The sequence below is a fragment of the Sparus aurata genome, chromosome 22 (assembly GCF_900880675.1).
Source record: "Sparus aurata chromosome 22, fSpaAur1.1, whole genome shotgun sequence".
NCBI classification, from domain to species: Eukaryota; Metazoa; Chordata; class Actinopteri; order Spariformes; family Sparidae; genus Sparus; species Sparus aurata.
The window spans coordinates 20,995,823-21,008,955 of NC_044208.1; the positions used below are offsets into that span (position 1 = coordinate 20,995,823).

At 43.3% G+C, this 13,133-nt stretch overlaps 1 protein-coding gene across 1 annotated transcript; it reads right to left on the bottom strand.

Annotated features, from left to right (window-relative positions):
• Positions 1-234: 234 nt before the first annotated feature.
• On the bottom strand, positions 235-6,987 carry batf (basic leucine zipper transcription factor, ATF-like). Its single transcript, XM_030405281.1, has 3 exons — positions 6,765-6,987; positions 5,555-5,659; positions 235-1,261 (listed from the first exon to the last, which is right to left on the bottom strand). Exons 1-3 carry the CDS (start codon positions 6,825-6,827, stop codon positions 1,055-1,057), a joined length of 375 nt encoding a protein of 124 aa, XP_030261141.1. The 5' UTR covers positions 6,828-6,987; the 3' UTR covers positions 235-1,054.
• Between the last annotated feature and the right edge of the window lie 6,146 nt (positions 6,988-13,133).

Genomic DNA, 13,133 nt, shown 5'->3' on the forward strand with positions numbered 1-13,133 from the left:
CGCCGGGCTATGAATGATTCTTTTCCAATGTCAGCCACAGCAGCTTCCTCCATCATGATGGTGAACAGCGCCATCTAGAGTCCCCCCCCCCCCCCTTCCCACCCTCCAACACCACCCACATTATAACACCACCCCATTAAAGACACAAAACAGACTTCACACACACACACACACACACACACACACACACACACACACACACAGAGAATAAAGAAAATCACTCTGGAAAACAGAAACAATCACCTAAAAAGGCATCACATTTAATAAATATTTTTGCTGGGTCTCCTCACAAAACCAGCATCATCATCATCATCATCATCATCATCATCATCATCATCATCACCAGCACACAAGTCAAGACCCCTCTGAATGCCCACTCATCACTGCCAGACGTTTTTCTTTTCTTTTTTTTTTTTTTGGTACAATCGGAGCATTTTTTCTTCTGTTGTTGTCTTTCGTTTATTTTCAAGGATCTTGACTTTACATTCTAGTTTGTCCACAATCAAATCTGTCAAAAAAATAAAATAAAATAAAATAAAAAGCTCCTGAGCATCATCGAACTACACGAACACACTGAAATCACATTTATATAAACAACTCGAAATAAAAATAACACGACGGGGACGACGGGCTTCTCCCTTCATCCCTGACACTTTAAAAAAAAATAAAATAAGCAAATTTACAACAAAAAAAATACTGCATGGTCTGAGTCACATGATCCATACATACATACATTTTCTTTTTCTTTTTCTTTGTGTCCCGATGTAAACATAGACTGGTAGAGCCGTTTTTGTACTTTTTTTAAGCTCACACACAGATCACTGATATTCATAATCAGGTAAGAGCAAAAGAGATGAGCAGAGCGAGAAATAAATAATTGTGAACACTGCCGAGGTACAGTTTGGGCTCCGTACTGTCATTGTTTTAGCAGACATGTCGGCCTGTCATGTCAGGCACACAATCTCCAGTCAGTCTTTTTTTCTCTCCATTGAGGTCAGTCGTCCGTTTTTTCCGCCTCACGTCTTCCTTTTTTTTCAGTAGTCGTTTTCGCAGGTCAGTGCTGGTAGTGTGGTACAGTGATGTGCTGGTGGTGGTAGCTGCTGTGGTGAGGAGGGTAGAGGAGGTCGGGGGTCTGAGGGGTGAGGCCGGTGCACATTGGCTCGTGGCTGCTCAGCACGGACGACAGGTACTTGGCCTCCTCGGTCAGCTGCTTCACCTCCTTCCTCAGGGCGGCGTTCTCCTTCTCCAGGTTCTCGCTCTCCTGGGGGGAAACACACGGGGGGAGAGGACGTGTGAGCGGAAATGCTTTCATTAAGAGATAAAAGTGTTTTAAGGTTCAGGTTGGATGACATAAAAGTGAGTTTCATTGACTGTTATCGGGGAGCCAAATCTGCAGCATTATATCCTGTTTCCATACCGGTGTTTTTTTTTATTTTTTATGTTTTAGTGCTTAAACCACAAACTGAAACAATATTGTTTCTTTTGATGATTTTCCAAAGAAAGATAACATTTGACTGTATTCGCGTCATCGGTGGCAAAGTCTAACTATTGGTCCACCTCCTTTTGGCCCTGTTGCCAGGATGACATGTTTCTGCAAACCACAGATACGTCAGATTTGGTACATTTCATAGGAATCATATCATCATTTTTACAACATGTATCATATTACATATGTGTGAGCTGACTTTCTCATTGGATGCAGGAGCAGGTGTTGGTCGTGGCGAGACTGCTGCTAAGCGAGAGACCAGACGTTTGAGAACGCTTTTACCGGAATCTCCTGACCAGACTTTAAAGGGGCAGTTCACGCCAAAATCAAAATTGCACATCTTTCCTTTTACCTGTCATTCTATTCATCCATCTAGATTGTTTTGGTGCGGGTTGCATAGTTTTGGAGATATCAGCCGTAGAGTTGTCTGCCGCCTCTTGAACATAATAGAACTACATTGCACTCGGCTTGCGGCGCTCAAAGTACATTTAAAACTCAACAGCAACATCTTTTTAAAAACAAAATCATGACCTGGTTACTCAAGATAATCCACAGACATTGTTGTGAGGATTCACATGTAGGAACTCTTTTGTTTAACACTGTATCACTGCGCAGACAAGAGGTAGAGCGATGGCGCCTTCCTTGGCCGGGCTATGATGTTAGCTGTTAGCTTCCTTCTTCTCGGTGATACAAAAAGAAAATAGGTCCTATGTGAATGTGCTCACAACAAGGACTGTGGATTATCCTGATGGGTAAAAAGCACTACAGGTAAGTGGAAATATGTATTTTTGGTTTGTGCTGTCCTTTAAACCACCAACATCAAAGTAAAACATAAAGAAAACGTAAAATTTCAACATATCTGTCCTCATGTACAGCGACAACATGTATAAAGGCAACAGGGCTGTCTTTGCAACTACTAGAAGTATCGTATGACATTTTGTACACACAGTAATGTTACTCAGAGGTTAACTCCTACTGATGATCCTCTGACTTATCATGGAGCACCCGTATGAGGCTGACATTTGTGGTCTCCACAACTACTGATTAGTGTGCCATGAACCTGAAATAAAAACTAATGACATTCCCATTAGCTACAGCTGTACTTTGTGTTTAGTGCTAATTAGCAGATATTAGCATACTGACACCAAGACATAAAAAGGTGAACCTAATAATCCTATGCCTTATAAGCATTAGCATGCTAGCATTGCCAGTCTAGCATGAAACTAATGGCATTCCCATTAGCTTCAGCTGTACTCTGTGTTTATTGTTAATTAGCTCAATTAGCATACTGACAGTAAAATACACAGTTGAACTTAATAATCCTATATGTGATAAGCACTAGCATGTTAGCATTGCCACTCTAGCATGAAACTAATGACATTTCCCAGTTACAGCTGTACTATTCATTAAGTGCTAATGAGCAAATAGTAGCATACTGATGCAGTAAAATGAAAAGGTGAACTCAATTCCCTGCTGAAAAAACCAGCATAGACCAGCACTAAAACCAGCACTAAAACACAACATGCTGGTCTTGATGGGGACCAGTCAATAGCAAGACCAGCATATGTTGTGTTTTGGTGCTAGTCTATGCTGTTTTTTTCAGCAGGGTTATCCTATGCATGATGAGCTTTAGCATTTTAGCATGTTAGCATGCTGGCATTAGTTTTTGGGCTGAAAGCAGCACTTGTGTGGGGCCTCACAGAGCTGCTGGCATGGTCTTGTTTTTTTAAACTCGTGGCAGCGATTAGTTTCCATTCAGCTCTGTGGGTGTGAACATGAAGATATTTTTCTGAGATACGTATGCAGATGCACCAGGTCACGTTTGCTTTCGGGTGAATTATCATTCAACAGAAACGAGATGTAGTCTGCGCATGATAGTGATCGGCTGTCTGGAGACGAAGAGCAGTGTCGCTGGGAAAACTGTGCATATAAGAAAAATAAAGATGAAGTATTGTTTGGAAGATAGTCGGCATTAATGCGGGCTAAAATGTATTTTAACACTTGCTCAAACATGCTTTTGTTCATCCATCCATCCATCCATCCATCCATTATCTGAAACCACTTAAGGGATAAGTCAACCTGGATAAGTCACCAGTTCATCACAAGGCTGACATTCCAACCTATGGACAATTTAGAGTAACAGATTAACCTAACTTTTATGCATGTGCTTTTCTTCAGTCGCCTTAAAATCAGATGGTATTGCAGGTAAGATCATTGATTGTTGTTTACTGGAGAACAATAAATTTACTTAAGCAATAAAACCAGATTATTTTCACTATAGAGGAAGTATTACACGTAACTTTTAATTCTATTCAACTTGTTTTTCCTTTTATACAGAATTAAGGACCAAATGTCACTTGGGAGTAAGCAAAAACACAAATTGGCTTAGCTTGCATTATGGCTACTCTAGATTTAGGTCGGGTATTTTTTTAACTTTTACAATAACAACCCTAACCTTCACCTATAACCTGCAAAGTTGCCCTTTTAACACGTTACGCGCTACATTTTCCAAAACAGGCCCTTGTGTCGCTTGTCTTTTGCACAGTTCGTCAGTCTGAGGTGATAAAAGTAGAGCAAACCGTACGTCAAAATGTTTTTTTTTGTCTCTTTGGTGTGGGAATAGCAGGGGAGAAATTCTTCCACTTTAACATAAAGGTCATCGCACCGTGGCCGAGAGATCACAACACTGAGCTGTGGGGCCTTACTGTCACAGAACCTCTGGGCAAACCCCTGCACTTGCGTCACTTAGCCAAATACAGCCCACTTGCTATCAGCGCTTTACAAGAAGTGACTGCCTTTCTTTCTCCCCTGCTGCCCACGACACACGATTTCGAGCTCATTTACACGGAAGAAAGAAAAAAAAATACTACTGAAGAAACAGGAAACACGCCGCTGTGTCATAGAGAGGGAAAATTCGCCTTCCTGTTTATCTAGTGAGGCGATGAAAGCAAAACCACAGACTAAACTCTGCGGTCCCCCCCCCCCCCCCCAGTGCTCTCTGTGTCTGCGCCAGTATTTAAAGACGATTGATAATATACTGCAAAATACAAAGGGAGGATTCTCAGCAAGTCAAATCGCTGGATCTACTACTGCCTACGCTACGGTGTGGCTTTTTTTTCTGTAGGTCAAAATCTTTTTCAGTACATCTGATAAAGTTCAAAGAAGCACCTGCTCTGAAAACATGATGAAATCTTACATTTTGTAATCGTCTTGGCCTGAGCAAGGACGTCACACTGAGGGGATATGTGGTCAGTACACAATGCACACAGTACGCCGCATACACAAGTTTGGGTGACCAATCCAGATGTTCAGAGGCTTATTTCTGCTATTTTTCTGCTAATCGATATCATCAATGTGCAGAGCTAGGTAATTAAAAAAGCCCAAGTGACGAGCAGCTCTCACATGAAAATGAGCTGCATGAAACAAAACAATCGGTGCGCTGAGCGAAAGCGGCCAGGCCTGTGCCGTTTTCAGCGCCGCAGTCCCCAGGTGCCGGATTCTTGCTGCACAAGGGAGCGATTGCCCACACGTGTTAATTTATTCCTTAAGCTTCTGCAAACACACAGAGCAGTGTCCAAATGTGCAGCCCAACAGAAGCCATGACACATGCGCCACATGGTCAGGTAGCATTTTTTTGTAAATATAGTACAAAGCCGGTCCCGCTTGGCTTGGAAAAAGGACACTTAGAAAGCAGAACAGGCAGTGACTGGAGGCTCTTGCTCGTATATGTCATGCGGTCAGTTTGGAAGCTGGTCCAAATATTGAGTAACGAGTTGTAAATTCACCCCTTTGCTTTTTCTTTCTTTTTTTTTTGTTACAGAACTTTGCAACATACCCGGATTAATGAAGTATGTGCTAAGCGTCCTCGTACCTATTGTGCATTATCTGATTTGTAAACAGCACCACAGGACATTCAAAGCTATTTATAAGCCTCCGAGTAATCCATCTCTGATTATCCTCCTGAAAATGTGCAGCTCTCTGTATGTGTTTTGGCTTGTGTCTCTGCCAAAGGTCAGAGGTCAGTGTTATAGTGTGCTGTCGCCGGTGATTGAGCGTGAGTCTCCTCACCAAGTGTAGGCTGTCCGCCTTCTGGGTTTGCCTCATCCTGCTCTTCTGAGCGGCGATCCGGTTCTTCTCCCGCCGCATCACCTTCTTCGCATCGTCTGAGGAGCTCTGAGAGAAAAACACACAGATTGTTGACTGTTAGCGTGACGTAAACACCGAGCCGGAAAGCTTCCTGAATGTACTGATCGAGAACACACTGTGGTGGTTTTATGTCGTCAGCCCCTTGCCACTGCTGCTGCTGCTGCTGCTGGCGGTGGTGGGCTTTTCGTGTGAAGTTGGAAGTGTTGTTATCCGTTTTTGATGGCAGTTTGGCAGAAGATGGGTTCAAAAATGACACCCTAATGTGAAGGGCCGGGTCGGGGAGGGGCTGAGTCATCGGTTAGTTGCAACGCACACCCTGTTTCATGTCCTGAATGCTCGATTTTCTTGGTATCGTAATAACTAATCACATCTCACCAAAAAAAGTGCCAAGTCAGTTGTACATCAAAGAGATAAGAAATTAATAATCTCAACGTCCGTTAACGCACCGCTGAAGAAGAAAAAAACCCCAAAAACAACTGACACTGCTGGAGATGGCTGTGAAGTGAGGCTCCCAGCTCGTAAAGGGCATTCAAAAAAAACAGTTTAGTGAGTAAGAAGAGGAGCAACAGTGTGGCTTTGGTCTGAGGGACACAGCAGCACGTGAAAAACCAGTCAGCACTCAGGATGCTGAGGAGTCCCACATGCACAGAAATCAGCACAGCACGTACTGTGTTTACCACACTGTGTGTTCCCGTCAGCTCTCTAATCATTCACAGTTTCTGGCCACTTGCAAAAAAACAAAACAAAGGATTCCCACCGCTTGGATGAGAGATTTTCTTCTTCTTTTTTTTTCGCAATTCACAAAAGCCTACACTTGAAGCGAGTCATGCCTGCAGCCCATGTGTGCAAGTGAAACACTCAAGAGAAGCTGTGAAAAAAAAAAACGAGCCCAGCGAGGACAGAGAGAGCGCAGCGTGTTGCTGTGCGCCTTCACACACACACACACAAAAAAAACGCTGCATCCAAAATCAAGAGATTCAGGTGGAGAGAGAGAGAGAAAAAACGTGCAGCATCTGATGTTTACGCTTCAAAAATGTACATCTGTAGGCTTTCCTCACGTGGAACAAAAAACAGCGCTACATTTTTACACGAGAGAGAGAGAGAGAGAGTGAACGTGGAGGCGCACACTTACCGGTCTGCTTCCAGGAGATGGGGACTTGTAACTTGTGTCATTGCTGTCAGAGCCCTGAGCCATAGCCAACCGCGGCGACTGAAACCGTGTGTCTCTGTCCACTTCTGCTTTGTGTTTTTCTGAGTATATGTGTGTGTGTGTGTGTGGCGTGTGTGTGTGTGTGTAAGAGAGAGAGAGGGAGAAAAGAGAGAGAGTCTGTGTAGCAGAACGAGTGCTGAGAAGAACTTGCCTTAATGAGTCTCTTCCCTCTTTTCTTTCCCTTTCTGTCACTCCTCCTTCTCTTTCACTCTCTCGCTCACGCTCTCTTCCTTTATCTCTCTCTCTCTCTCTCTCTCTCTCTCTCTCTCTCTCTCTCTCTCTCTCTCTGCTGTGACACACACACACACACACACACTGTGAGACTAGCTGTCTGCCTAATTAGCTGTATCTGATGTGGCTTCTGGTAAGAATCTGGGTAAGTTGCATTAGACTGGAAGTCACATGTCTGGTGGAAAGTTAAGGCACATAAGGTAATCTTGTAAACTCCAGAAAAATAACATGCTGATGGGGTACAAGTGGCCTTTTGAATACATATGGGTGGATGGCACCTCGGGGAAGTAGTTTCAGACACTTACCCACCAGACTACATTTAAAAAAAACACAACATTTTAAAGATGTATCTTTCAGTGAATCTACAATTGTAGATTACACAAGAAAATGTAACTTTCTCCTTAAAGACAAGAAATTGAACTTGATGCCCCTTTTTTATGTTATAATGTGCATGTGTATGTGTGTGTGTGTGTGTGTGGGGGGGGGGGGTGTTCATGTGTATGGGTGCATGTGTTCGAGGCGGGCATTCCCTCTTCCTCTTTATTTAGCAGCCACGCGTGATCTCGAGTTTTGACTAAATCCTCCAGAGACGCCGCATCCTAAAACTCCACATGGATGACTGCCTCTCGAGTATTGGTGATTTCCACCACGCTTTCTTGTGTGCGACACGCCAGCTGCAACGAGGGTGAAGCAGGCGGCCCGAGGGGCCCCCGGCCGCCGAGAAATGCTCAAGGGGCTCCCCAAAGCCCCATCCCCAAAAATCCCTCCTAGCCTTTCACTGTAAATGACTGTAGATACGAGGGGGGATCTTGAAGAAAATGTACAGCCTGAGGAGGTGGAATTCACTAAATGTACACAGTGGTTTATTAGTGAATTTTTGGTGTTTTTATTTTTTTTTACCAGTGGCTAAAACAAGGAGCATTAGCGCATGCGTCTGACACGTACATGCAGCTTTAACGTCGACAAGATCCGCATTCAAAATCAGGGGTGACGACGGCTAAATTCTGCATATGTGAGCTCGCGTATTATCGTCTTGTTTGCCCCCATCACGAGGTAGCATTTGGTGATGCAAGAGCAAGATTTTCTCGAGGAGAAAAAAAGAAAAAAAAAACAGAAAAAAAAAAAAAAAAAAAAAACGAATCAGGACCAAAACAGCTTTGCTTGGCAGAACAGCCCTCCCACACAAAAACATGTTCTACCAGCACAGGAATTTTGAAGAGCTTGGGCAAGGGCAGACATTTCTAATGCTTGGCATTTAACGGCGTCCAAAAAAGAGTTGAGACTGTAAAAAGAAAACAGAGAGAGAACAGCAGAGGAAAGCTGATTAGTCAAATTCTGCGGCTTTTAACCAGGACTCAGACACAATCCCAGTACAAATATAGAAAAAAACAAAACAAAGGCGGTGGCTTGGACTTAGTGCGGCACGTTTTCTGTGTTCAGCTCATTTCCAAACGTGAAATGACCTCGAGGTGCAGGCCGCACATTATAATAACACCACAAATCATATAGTTTGCTAATTCGCAACTCGTGATGGTTTAATGCATGAACTCCTGCTGCTCACTGTTAACACTGCTGCAGCTTTATGTGATGAGCTCACATTTAAAGATATCATATGTAACGTTTTTGCATCAAAATATCAACTAGACCCTTCTTGCGTATAATGATCAGCTGTGAACTCACATCGTCCCGAATGTGTCCAACAATTTTCAGAGAAACCTGCAGTTTGGTTCCGAGGTCGTCTGTCTCTGTAACTTGCGGCAGAGAGTCAGAGAGCGAGGAAGGACGTCAGCACGCGAGACTAAACATGACTGGGATAAAACGTTTTAAACGTTACCTCGTCCGTTAAGCCAGCAATGACTCCCACGATCCTTAGCTAAGTACATCATTTGCTTTTGAATGAGAGACTCGTAGCAGCAGAAATTACATACCGTGTGTTTAATAGGGTATCAGTAAGAGCAAACTTTTTCCTTTTGAGTGTCAAGACTGAAACTTAATAGGCTACAATCAAGCCACCTATTGAATTGTAATGTTAAAATGCAAAATGGCAAAAGAGATCTCCAATCCCTCGCTGTGCTCAGATTATGAAAAATAAGAAATAATTACAGGTAAAGCCTTGGGTAAATGCATGTAAACTCAAACAAAAAACTGGCGTGCAATCAAGTTGGCTAGATTTCAAGGTCCGTTTACGCTGCTGTATTTGTGTTTATTATGTGAATGTTTGCATCCGACAACCGGTTGACCGAGAAAAGGTGCTGTCCTGCTGTCAGAGGGGCTGAGGAGAAAGACGTCTCTGTTTGTGGAATCCAGCTAATGCGGTCGCACATCAAGTCATGTATGAACTCAACTGTGAATCAACGAGCGTTAACTGATTATCTATTTGGTGTGAACTGATTAAATCAAGTCCCAGTAACCCTGATTATTTGTAACAGCAGTTCATGGTATATCCTGCATTAATTCATACTTTAATCAGCCGTCGACCGACAGTTGATAACATAACGACAGTTATATTTCACATTTAATTAAACAACAATTATTGTAATTTTTCCTCAGAGTCAGTTATTCCAGTTGAGAAGCCAGAATTTTGAAATTGTGGAAACAGAGCAGAGTCTACATTCTCTCCAGAAAGGCTCCTCCAGTAGTCGCCTGAACAAAGATTAATCGGTCGATCTTTATGCTGAATAATCACGAGTGCCTCACATGTCATGTCTGCGCTCACTTGCGTTCACTCGTTGTTGCGTGTTCTTGCTTTGTTGCAGCGTGATATGCTCAACTTCTGCTGCCGATGCTTCTTGATTTTAGGCACCGAGCCCCGGGACTAAAGACGAGAGGCCTGAGAAACAAAATCAATAAAATAGAATAAAAATTAGGAAGCACATGATTTGTAACCCTTATTTATTTAACATCTTTAAGTTGAGTGGATTGAGATCATTTCAACATTGGTGAAAAAAGTAAGAAACAACAAACCAATTTTTTTATTCCATTTGTTTATCTATTCAAGTCTGACCTCTGCATGCTCTGTTCCGTCTGAGTCCGCTTTAAAACAAGGAGAGTTTCCCTCTTTTGCTTCCGCTGCTCAGTCGAGCTCGCAGAAGCAGCGAGATGGAGTTGATGCGCGACACACTTTTGATCAGACAGTGTAAATCCTGAACAAACAATTTCACAGAAGCGACGGCAGAAAAAGCACAGGCGTGGATGTGCGTCAACTGCTGCTGTCAACTCTTCTTCGTCGGGCCTCGCTCACACTTGGAAAAGAAAAAAAAAACCCCTTCAGGGCCATTTTTGATTTAGATAGCAGAGCGAGATGCCCTCATTTGTGGCCTCTCTTCCCTGGAAATGACCGTGGGAGGTTTCTAATAAGCACTGAATTACTGAGGGAAAGTGAAGAAGAAGCGAGTAGACGCTGTTGACCGTAAAAAATAACGCCGGTACGCATACCGTGGGTTTGATTACACTGAAAATGTTCACTTCTAAAAAGGTCATGACTCACTGAAGGTGTGAAGTCCAGTCTGTTTTGCTGATGTGAAGGTGTTTCAGGCCTCTCAGATGCTGTCTGTTATACACTTATTTGAACAGTGACTGCAGCTGAAATGATGGTCATTATTTCACCACCGGCAGAGTTTGTGGTTGACCCGTTTCTCATAAGACAACAACAAAATAAAAAAGAGCGTGGCCCTCTGTCAATGTGGGAAACAACATGGTGGTAAATTCCCACCCTCGCATAGTTTCACATCAGGTTAAGAAACACACCTTAGGTTGTTCTGTGCTTTTTCTTCTTTTAAGACACAGTGTCTCAGCCAGGAAACAGTTCCTCAGGTTATTCCAAAGTGTTGTCAGTCTGCGTGTGATGAAACACTTCCTCATCGACCGAGGGCGTCCTCGAATTCGCTCCACAAATAGTCCGGTTTACAATCTGCGGTTCTGCAATGACTGGAGGGGGGGAGGGGGGGAATCCTAGATTATAATCTTACACTAGCGGCAGCAGCTGCTCGGATCTGACAGTCGAGTCTTATTATGAGTGACCACATCTGTATTCCAGGGAAGCTGGCGGAGGAGAGGCAAATGATTCAGGCTTTTTTATCACGTGGGAAGAAGTGAAAAAAACAAATTGAAAGCCTCTTCTGTGTCATCGACTGAACCTATTTAAAAACAGAACACACAAGGGTCTGCTGTGTGCCTGATTCTTGTGTAATAGAGAGAATCAGATGTGGAGAAGTGATGCTGAAAAGGTTGAGAAAAGGTTGCTGCAGTGTCACTTTTCAGTTGAATGACCTATTAACAGTAAATGACTCATGATGGCCTGAAGTTTGTTTTCTCAACAGTTTACTGTAAGTGAGGGATGCTGACAGTCTCCACCTGCAGGTCATCACAGGAAGTATTCAGTGCAGTGACACAGGTAATAGAGGACACATTGACCAGTGCCTGCCTTTAGCCTGAAATCGTTTATACATCTGCATTGTGTGTTTTTAATGCAAATTATTCGAATTACTTATTATTATCAGCAATCTCAGATACTAGTTGGATCAATGAAGCTATAAGCATGTGTTGCAGCGTGTGGAGGCCCCTCTGTGTTTCTGTAGTGTGAACAGCTGCTTAACGAGGCTGAATTGGAAAGTGTGCTGATGAGCAGTGTTCCTTTCAAAATGCAATATATTAAACCTTCATTTTAAACAATAGTACAGATTATGTATATACGAGTCTATTTCTATGTTTTACCTTTGTATTATATTGTTTATTTTTTACTATTACTTTGCTTATTTTTAACTTGTACTGTCCTTTGCGTTTGCGTGACTAACAAAATAAATCTGATTCTGATACAGTATTATGTTCTGCGTAGAATATAGATTATATTACTTATTACACCACTTTTTAGTTACTTTGAAAAAAAGCCAAGATAACCTGTATAGAACAATGAAATAGCCTCGATTTTTTAAAATAAAAAAATGGTGTTGGACGCAGGACAGGAGTGAGCAGGCAGACACAGGATCTGATATATTATGAGATAGGAATTAATCTGTTTAGTCGTAGGCTCAGTCATGTGAAACACAATAGACCTTCTATAATGTAGCTTATGATGACATGAGAAGACAAACATCTGTTTTCAATGCTTTTTATTTTAGTCCACACAACAGGGAATGCATGAACATGACTGTTGCAACAATGTAAATTAAAGGATAAGGTTCATCATCAGGCTCATTCCAGTCACACAGAGGAACAATAAAGTACTTATAGAAACTATAGAACTTACACACACAGCCTGTATTAATATGGTCATGTTGGCGTGGATGAAAAACCAACAGTAAACTCTTCACTTCGGTCGGCTATGTGACATAACAAGTAATATATTACTGAAATATTATTAGTAACGCGTTACGTAACTCCGTTACTGCTAAAAGTAATGGATTACTGTGACGCGTTACCCCCCACACTGTTGATGAGTGACTGAGCAGGAAGCTGTTGACCGCGTGTAGTTTTTAGTCTGCCTCCACCTGCAGGACGTTAACGAGACTGGGTGTAGTGGCAGGTGTCCTCCAGGTGGAGGCGGTGTAGGACCCTCGGAGCAGCAGGTGTGTGGAGGTCTCAGCGGGGATAAGAAGATGTAGAAGTCGCTGTTTGTTGGACAGAAGTGATGTGTGAGTGTGTGTGTTGTGTTAGTGGTGTCCCGGGCAGTAAAAGAGACTGAGTCCCGCTGTATTACTCAGGCTGCACTACAGCGTCTATTCACAGGCGCGATCCCACTACTGAGCGGCACGGGGGCTTTGGCCTGCTCCGTTTCCGACCTGGGCCGGTGCACCCCTCCTTAGACGACCTGGTGGTCCCGGGCTCCCCCAGGAGCACCATATCGATACCGAACTTAGTGCGGACACCCGATCAGCATAGTCCGCTGCAGCTCAGATCTCCTGAGCTCAAACGATCCGCCAGCCTCAGCCTCCCGGTAGCTTGGATTACAGGCGCGCGCCACCGCACCCGGCGACCATCCGAGGTGCTCCGAGAAATTTTGACTTGGACGAACTTGACGTCATCACGCATGACGTAAGCTCTTACATTACAGCTGCAGAGATG